This window comes from Lactuca serriola, chromosome 6 (genome assembly GCF_051521515.1).
Source record: "Lactuca serriola cultivar US96UC23 chromosome 6, Lser_US96UC23_V15, whole genome shotgun sequence".
Classification (NCBI taxonomy): Eukaryota; Viridiplantae; Streptophyta; class Magnoliopsida; order Asterales; family Asteraceae; genus Lactuca; species Lactuca serriola.
The window spans coordinates 186,894,156-186,903,991 of NC_136413.1; the positions used below are offsets into that span (position 1 = coordinate 186,894,156).

At 36.7% G+C, this 9,836-nt stretch overlaps 2 protein-coding genes across 2 annotated transcripts; both read right to left on the reverse strand.

Annotated features, from left to right (window-relative positions):
- Positions 1-4,202: 4,202 nt before the first annotated feature.
- On the reverse strand, positions 4,203-4,616 carry LOC145060487 (uncharacterized). The gene has a single exon (XM_079008140.1). It carries the CDS (start codon positions 4,614-4,616, stop codon positions 4,203-4,205), a length of 414 nt encoding a protein of 137 aa, XP_078864266.1.
- A 2,149-nt stretch (positions 4,617-6,765) lies between these two features.
- Positions 6,766-9,462, reverse strand: LOC145057565 (putative receptor protein kinase ZmPK1). The gene has a single exon (XM_079005432.1). The coding sequence runs from the start codon at positions 9,216-9,218 to the stop codon at positions 6,855-6,857; it is 2,364 nt and encodes a 787-aa protein (XP_078861558.1). The 5' UTR covers positions 9,219-9,462; the 3' UTR covers positions 6,766-6,854.
- Between the last annotated feature and the right edge of the window lie 374 nt (positions 9,463-9,836).

Sequence of the window (9,836 nt, forward strand, 5' to 3'; positions counted from 1 at the left end):
CGCGCTTGCTGGAATCACCTTATGGAATGTGACGAAAAAAGGTTGATCGCAAGACGATAATATCATATGGTCTTAAAACCTAGATATATGGTTTGTTATTTGTTAATTGGTTGTACATTGATAATGCGAAACCACATCAGTAAATTGATGTTATAAAACACATTGTTGTGTATAATTGATTAATGAATAATTAAATGCATATAAGTCGGAGTTTATCTGTTACTTTTATCCTAAGAGGGTAAAAGCGATATCTCGGCCGCTCGATGATTTGATTTGACTTAAGTGTCGGGCCCGGTCAGAACTAAATTGATGTGTTCGATTAAGTTCTATGTTAAATAAATCTGAGATCGAGAAACCAATTGCTGGACAATTGGTTCCATAGAATTGTCCGCATGATATCTAAACAGAGGACTGTATGATCCCTTATCTAAAGGACAAGATTGATAAGATCAGAGTTTGACAGCGTCTTTGAGAGCTACGATTGCTAATCGGATTATGCTTGTGTATATAGTTACTAGACTTATCCAAGTGGGAGACTGTTGGAATAGTGTCTAAGGCTGCAACTATATTTGGTAAGTATTTGATCCGATTGTGCATGGTCCTTTTGGGTTGCCTTCACCATAGCAACTTGACAGGATGATTTATAATGAGAGAAGAAATATTATTTATCTATTATGAGAATAATATAAGGAATAATAATATTGTTATTTGATTAATATAAGTCATAAATTAATTAGGAATTAATTTGGTGACTTAAAGTGATTAATTGAATAAAGGGGCATAAACTGTCAATTGTATGATAGTTGTACTTTGGGCTATGATTCCTTATGATTAAGGTGGTGGATGGTTTTAGGGTTTGGAAGGACTTAGAAATCGTCCAACGCTTATCAATAAGGAGATTGGATTGCTTAGGGCCTAAGTTATCCAATTAGGGTTTAAAGGTGAAACCCTAGGAGGCTCACTAGTATAAATAGACCCATGGGGTCAAGGAAATCGGCACTCTTGATTTTGAAGAAACCCTGGCCGATTCCTAGCCCTTCTCTCTCTCTCTCTCTCTCTCTCTCTCTATATATATATATATATATATATATATATATATATATATATATATATAATCATCCTCTTGCTAAGTTGGTGTTTGTAAGCCATTAGAGGAGTGACAATTGTGACTCTAAGCTCCAAGGACAAGAAGATTCAAGCAAGAAACTTAAGGTAATCCTTTAGATCTGTTTTTCTTATGTTATTATACTAGATCTATTAATCAAAGTCTTGGATACATTACATGTTCAATTAGAGAAACCTAGATCCAAGCATTAGGGTTTGTATGTGCATATAGGAATGTTCTTATGGCTCAAACCCATCATTTAATTCATTGGTGTTTTGTGTTTGTTGGATCATAAACTCTTCCAATTTCTTCATCAATTCATCGTTTGAGACAGACATCACGAGATTTGGCTCTAATATCAAACTTGATACGCCCCGGGATTTAGATCTCGTGACAGGTCCTGTGGTTGTGCTTCTTGCAACCGTGAGTATTATTAAGACCTAATCTCCCTGGAGAGGAGACTAGGTTAAACTATTCTAAGAGATTAAAATAATTGATTTCAAGCCTATCTTATTTCTCCCAAAAACACCCTTTAAATAGGGATAGAAAATCTTTTAAACATGGGAACTAGAAACTCAATCCTGATAGAATCCTTAAACGATTCCAACACCAAAAAGTAAATAATTTTCTTAACTTATTTAAATTAAAAATTCTAAATCCCTGATGCTTCTTTCTTCTTCCTGTGATACACCTTACCACATTTAGGATTGACACCCTCATTATCCATAACAGGTTTTCCATAGATAGTTTCAATTTTGTCACAACATCAAACTCCTTGATGTGTGCTAGGTTCTGCCAATAACGAATTGCATCCTTGAGGTGTCGCAATTTCTCCGCCAAATAAGAGTCAGGAGATTCATAACCTTGAAACGTATTCCAAGCTTGGAGGACAGTATTTTCAATTCCTTCTATCAAAATCCAGGAGTTAAAGAATTTGAAGGGCGGAGGTCCAAAATCGATATGTTGTGATATTAGTGTGACTGGGCAATGGTCCGAGAGTTCGTGGAGTAGAGCCGTTGTAGCAACCGAGGGAAAAGAAGATAAGAAATTTTGACAAACTAGGGACCTGTCAAGTTTGCTCAGCTTGACCTCGTCATGAAAATAAGTAAACTGGTGGCCTCCCATATTTAGATCATGTAGACCAACATCTTGTATGAATATATTAAAATCAGTAGCGATGCGTTTGCAGTAATGAGAATTGAGCCTTTCCGACGGACGCCTTACTGCATTAAAGTCTCCAAAAACTACCCATCTACCAGTCTTGGAGCGGATGATTTCAAGAAGATCAGCCCAGAGTTTGGCTTTATCATTTGGAGCTTGAGGGGCATACATGTTAGCAAATATTGTGTTTCCATTGTGGCCAGTCCAATGCCCAATAATTATTAAGTAGTATCTAGACTTAATGACCTCAATTTTCTGAAATAAATGGGGGCTCCATATGCAAAGTAGACCAACAGGCCTACCGGTAGAGTCAACGCCCTCAAAGTCGAAATTAGAGGTATCGCAGCATCCCCCAGTGTCAATTTTGGTGAAGTCTCCCATCCATGTTTCCTGAATTCCAATGAAATTTATTTTATTTATATTCTTGAGTTTCTTAACCCATCCCACCTTGGCATCTTCCACGATGCCCTTGATGTTTAGACTTAAGCAGTTCATTGATCACGGTTGTATTCACCTGAATCGCCCATGACTTCCGAGAGAATCGCATCTTTGGAATCAATCTGGAATCCGACAACAAACCCCACTTTTGTAGTTGCTTCGATCTCCTGAGAGAAGGAGGGCACATTGTTACTTTCTGAAACAGCATCAGAGGCTGAGCGGGAAGCCGGGTTTTTGTTTAGGTCGAGAGGATTGGGCTGATTGGGATCGAGGTTTCTGTCAATGGGTGGGAGGAGAATACCAGGATCACCAGGAGTATCTGTAGAAGAGGAGAAGACTGAACGGAGAGGAGAATTGGATTTTTGCCCTGATTTGCTAAGCCACTTTCTTTTTCTCATGGACCCTAATTGCTCCGGATGGGCTTTATCTTCATAACTTGCTTGAGCCAAGAATCTTATTGGATTAATGGGGGTTGGGAAGGCCCAAAACAACCTAGTGGAAGTGTTACTGGGAAGTTTTCCCCCAACTGGGTCCCATTACCACGTCCCCAGGACTTGCTCCTGCCTACCACATCATTGTTGAAAATAGGGTAATTAATGTAGTTAATGTTGTCGTTGCCTCCCGATGCTAATACCTTGAGAACTGGAATAGATGGGATTTTAAGAGTCGCACCCTCAACAGACAGATTTGGCACCGCCGAGTCTGTCAACGAAGCCTCTCTAGTCGATTATGATCCTTCCATCAGCTCCTCCGAAGTTTTATCCTTGTTACCCAATATACTATCAAGTCTATATTCCCCATCCTCTGGCACCACATAATTCTCTTGCATCCACGTTTCAGATATACCATCTTCATCATCTGTGTCTCCTGTGTCATCTTCCCCATCTGACTCGATGGTCTTGTCAAATTGGAGGGGCGTAAAAGGCGACCAGTCGATGGTGTACTCGACGATGCCGACACAAATTATTTCTCCTCCTGCAGAGACCCTTACTTCTTCATTAATCCATCTCATTTCCGATGTGATGATACCCACTTTTCCCATCGAGTAATCTCTCCTGGTTCCAATGGTGTCAAATGGATGAGTCACCCATCCAAATCTTCCTACTATGGTAGAGAAGGTGGCCTCGTCCCATAATATTAGGGGAAGTCCAATGATTTTTAGCCAAGCCATTCTTTCATAACGTAGATCTTTTTGGCCCCCATGTCAGCCACTTAAACCATTCACTCCAATTATTCTTGTTTTCAAGGAAGGCGTTTGTACTGACCGAGCATCCCATGGCAATGACGATGTTTAAACCTCCCATATATTTGATGTGGTCCCCATTGATTAATGATTCTGGGATGTTTGGAATGTGGTCAAGACTATGTGCTTCCCCAATAAGTATTGATTTATGAATCCAACTATCCATTTATGTGTTGACCTTGATTGGAATAGGGGGCGGGGGAGGAGGAGGGGTAGGGGGAACCCAATTGCAGAGGCAACTTGGGCAAAGGATCTTCAGTCTCTGAACCCACCTGGGGTATTAGCATGTGTCTGGAATTGGGGTTGCATGGGCACTTTACGGGTTGCATTAGTTGAGGCTTTTGCAGAGTTTCTTGGGTGCTCGGCCAGGTTTACTTTGAGAACGTATCCACTACACTTGATACCTTGTAGAGTGTTTTCCAATGTTAATTCATCTTTCACCTTTTTGAACCGGATGAAAGCAAAGTGTTTGCCATTGCGATTCTTCTTGGGAGGGATGAATACATCTACCACCTGACCAAACTTGGTGAATGGGGCTCTTATTTCAGCTAATCTGGATCCATTGGGTATGTTAGATACATAGAAGGTGGTCTCCATGCTGGTGTTAACCGGAGGTTTCTTCCTTCGGACTTCCGTCCATGCGCCGGTTTGTCTATGACCTTTCGTCATCCCCAGAGTTTTTTAGTTGAAAAGTTGAATTAGTATTTAAAAAATGTGTCGATATGTGTTTTAATGATGCAGTTTTTGTCTATGGCATCAATAAATGTGTTTATTATTTCTTTTTATACAGTTATATGAAAACCGCACGAACAAATACATTAAATGGTACAGTTCCTTAGTTTGTTAATGTGAATCTTATTTAATGATTGTATTTTGTAACTAAACCACACCAAAAAAAATAATAAGCAATCATACCATTAAATGAGTTTTGTACTAGTGATTCCACAATACCAATATATTTTGCAATTTATGAATGTCTGTGCAAAAAAATATGCTTAAAAGTTTTTATATTAGAGACCATTCAAAACACAATTTTATATTTGACACAAAAAAATATGGTTGTTTTATTAAATGAGTATCATTTTTATTTTTATGTTATATCTTAGTAAGTTCATATAAAAATAATAAGACAAAAGTGTATTAAAATGGTATAACAATGCATCATCCATTAGATTTAGGATATTCATACGTTGAACTTATTAGAGTTTAATGGATTTACATATCATTTTATTTTTTATATGACTTTTTATTAATTTTTCTACACATGCATTCAACTTTATAATGTTCAATGTAATATATCTTTAATAAGTAAAAGATTTTCTTTTTTTATTGAAGAGTTCATTAACCATTGAACATCATCTCCTTTGAATGACAGCATAACATCAGAAAACAAAGCATCTAATTAATTGAATGCCAATTAATCATTCAACATTCGACTATTCTATTGAACTATATATTATGGATGCTCGTAGGTGGATTGCTTAGGTGGATTTAATCGGAAAAAGACATGACAAGTGAATGGTAAGATCACAAATTAAGTTTAAAGTTTACGTTATAGATAAAGAAATAAGTTTGGTCGTCATTTCGGGTTGACACATTTAGTTAAATGTATTTGAAAATTTAACTTAATTTAACAATTTTTAAGTAACGAGTTAAGAATTTTCATATGAACTTATCCTATTTATTAAATTGGTTGTGGATTGATATGCTTATTTTTTCACAACCCAACATGTCCTATTTAAATTTCAAGAAAATAAATAAAAACTTACACCTAATTAAATATGGTACATATTCCAATAATTGTACAAATAAATCTTTTAGAAAATTTAAAAACTCTAATAATTGTTCAAATTTATAAAAAAATACATCAATAAACATAAATATAATATAATTATTATATATTTGATATTCAAAAATATAAAATAATGATAAATGTAATTTGTAAAGGGGTTGATGAGTTAAATTATGTAGGAAATTTAGAGTCTAACCTAACCCACTTAATCAGATAGGGTAAAAAGGTATAAATTTTCAACTTTACCAATTAATTATTGTTGACTTTTGGTTGAGTTGACATGTTGAATTGTTTGTCCGTTGACTTAACATTTCTTTAAAATCTAGAGCATAACCATGATTTAGGGGTGTTTGTGTAAGCTTATTTTTTTCGGTTTAAAGTTATGAGCTTAAAAGCTTAATAATTTAGGAGCTTATTAGTTTATAAGGTAAAAAAGTGTTTGAATTAGCTTATGACTTATAAACTAATAAATTCTTTTTAAAATAGTGTTTAAGTTAGTTTACTTTTTGTAAAATGACCAAAATGGTCATAATTACATTACACATTTAGGAAAGAGAGCTCTAGTGTTTTGGGAAAAGAAGAATAAGGGTAAATACACATAAATAAGCTTATATATTGGAAAAAAAAACCTGAATTTAAATGGCTTATGAAAATTTGCATATTTTTAGATAAAATAAGCTCATAAGTTTAAGCTAATAAGCTAACTCAACCATTAATTTTTTCGTAAGCTCATAAGCTAAAAACCTAGAAAAATAAGTTAAAACAAACACCCTGTGTTTTGTTTTATTTCTCAATTCACATTCTTGGTTTTTATACTTAATGATTAATCTAGTTACATGTGAATTGCTCTGGTTATGTTTTCTTTGTTCACCATTCTGTTTGATCTTGATCATTTTAATATCATAATTATGTTTTCAATGTGATAATCATTAAAAAAAATCATTTCTAGGTCACTAATCTCTTTCCCAAATTCCAATTGATTATTATAATGCAAGGAATTTCTTGATTTAAATGCTTATATAGTAGTGAACGAGGAAAAAGAAATACATAAATGCACAAGTTTAGAAGTAACCCTACACATAAAATACAAGTCATATACTATGACACTCGGCTAGTTACAAATCTTTTTCTGGATGTAGAAGCATATTAACTACCTGACTCATCGAGGGTCGCGCCTCCATATCTTCCTCCGCACATTGCAGTGCAACTTTAACCAGGTTTTCCATGGTGCTCCGATCATATTCCCCACCTACCGAAGGATCTACGATCAGCTCAACCCATGATTCCCTTCCACTTTCATCAAACTCTTGAATCCTATCTCTCACCCACTCAGTCACCGAAAGGTCTGTGTCGCCATTTTCATGGCTTCGCCGCCCTGGACTCCGGCCGGTTATCATCTCCAGTATCACAACCCCGTAGCTAAACACATCAACTTTCGAAGTGATCGGAAGATTAAACACCCATTCTGGAGCCATGTAGCCTCGAGTCCCTCGGATTGTTGGAAAGTTCGATATCTCAGTTCGATCTCTATCCAATAGCTTCGAAAGACCAAAATCCGCCACCTTTGGATTGCAATTAGCATCCAAGAGTATGTTATGAGGTTTCACGTCGCAATGAAGAACCCACTCCAAGCATTCTTCGTGTAAATAAGCTAACCCTTTGGCTGTTCCTTTCGCGATCTCGAATCTTGTCTCCCAATCCAGTTTTCCGATGAGTAAGTTTCCGGCCAACGATCCGTTCTCCATGTACTCGTAAACGATAAGCCTGTGCTTTCCTTCAGCACAATAACCCCATGTTTCGATCAGATTCATGTGATTTAATCTCCCGATTGTGTCGATCTCCGCTTGAAATTCGTCTTCATTGTGGTGGTTTGTGTTCTTGAGCTTCTTGATCGCTGCAATCCGGTTATCCGGTAATCTTCCTTTATAAACGAGGCTTTCGCCACCTCTACCTATCTCTTCACTGAAATTACATGAAGCCTTTTTCAGCTCACTGTACGTGAACTTCCTGAACGCTGTGGCTGCCGGAAAATAAACTTGCTCCGACGCTGTAACTGAGCGTTTAGAGCTCTTATACCAGAAGTACAAGATGCCAATGATCTCGATAAACCCAATCACGCATCCCAACACAAGCACGAACTTAAGTATCTTACTTTCGTGTTTCTTCTCGTACGATCTTATTATCTGCGTCACCTTCCCGCCGGTGCACCGGAGGCTTGACTTCTCGATGGCTTTCGGAACAAAAGATGACACCAACGATTTAGGTAACTTGATATACATCGAATTGTAGAATCCCATTTGGTATCCATTATATAGAGAAGTCTTTATGTAGCAATAATAAGTTCCCACATCATCATCATTGTATCCAAACTGGAACCCTTTGCAATTACAATCTTGTAAACAATCTTTCTTGCAAGCATCAAGAGTGTAGTTATCGTGATACCGCATATCAAATCCGTAGAATTCTACATGACGAAGCTCCACGAAAGCTTCATCGTCTGGTTTACAAACTTCAAAATCAGGTTCACATCCGGAGCTCCAATCTTTAGAATTCACCATTTTGTACCCATGTAAGCAAGTGCATCTTCTTCTTCCTGAAGAATAAATACAGAGACTATTTGCTCCACAGATACCATGAATCCTGCAAGAATGGGAAACAGCTTGCCATTGAATTTCCCATTTCGTTCTTCCTTGATGCTCAATGAGACTGTATAATCTCAGATCACCGTCGTAGTCGATTCTCATCATTCTTTGTGGTCCGACCCCGAAATCAGCCGATAAGAATCCGAAACCGTCTGATGAGTTGAATCGACCATCGGAATCAAGGGTGGCAGATCGATTGTACATGTACTGGTATCTCCTGACTTCCCATGGTAGCAAACCGGGATCCGGCCAGAAAACAGTGGTTGATTCTGGACCTTCGTAATGAAGGCGAAGAATGCTATCAATGTCGAAATAGAGCTTATAGAAACCGGATGAACAATTAGTGGAGCTTCTTGAGGAAACAAGCTGTGTGTTTTTGGTTAATGGTTGATTTGGAAGAAGGGTATCTGTTGGATAATCAAAGCTTTGCCAAATAGTTTGTTCTCGTTCATGGAGGACAAGGTTACCTGTGTCATGGAGTTGCAGGTACAAGGAAGAAGAAGTTGACTTTGTCTGTGTTGACCAAATAATATATTGGTCAGCATCAGTTAAAACAAGATTGCCATCTTTGAATAAGGAAAGCCTCGAGTTTATTCCGTTCACCGGTTCATCTCGGTTAGCCATCCAGACGACGGTTCGACCTTCGGTGATGAGTTCATCGGAGAACCAGACAGCGAAGCAATACGCATTCTGTCCGACCTGATGAAAACCGGCGATGAAAAGCCCATTTGGCGAAACTAAAATGTCGTCGTTGTTTTCGACGGATAAGAATGAACCGCCGGTTAAGCCATGGACAGGGAAGAAAATGTAGAAGAGGACGAAGATGATGATAGCCATGATTTTGTGAGAATGTGAACCTGAAGAAACAAAAGCATTTATTCGATTAGCAGTATGATCTACTCGACAGGAAAAGAGACGTGTTTGACTTTCTCTTTGACTTGCACGGTGGCGGAAATCACTTCACCGACTTTCATATTAGCATAGTCAGAACTCAGATCAGAAGTTCTTTGTTAAATTCTATTCCGTCAATAAAAGAATATAACAAGGATTTTCTAAATTTTAAGTGATGTTGTTTTAATCTAGAATATAATAAACACTCTTCTTTAATTCTTAAGTTGACAATTTGGCAAATAACCATAATTAAATCAACTATGATAAATGAAATTTTGACACGTGTTCATGAGTTTTGATACTTACTTTATTATATTTTTAAAATAAATAATATCAGTAATTGTTGGTTTTTTCAATTCCACATAATATTTCTATATTTATATATGGAAAGTATTAAGTGTAATAAATGTGATAGTAATTATAATTAATAGGTTTCTTTATTTATTATTTCAAAATTTTATTTAAAAAAATACTTAATGTTTACATTTTAATATTTAATCTTTTGTTTAATCAACCCGTATAATACACAAGTTTTACACCTAGTAGTAAATATTGATTAGAGGG

Bases quoted from the DNA above. Each gene is read 5' to 3' on its own strand.
- LOC145060487 (XM_079008140.1), bottom strand. From the start codon at position 4,616: ATGACGAAAGGTCATAGACAAACCGGCGCATGGACGGAAGTCCGAAGG.
- LOC145057565 (XM_079005432.1), bottom strand. From the start codon at position 9,218: ATGGCTATCATCATCTTCGTCCTCTTCTACATTTTCTTCCCTGTCCAT.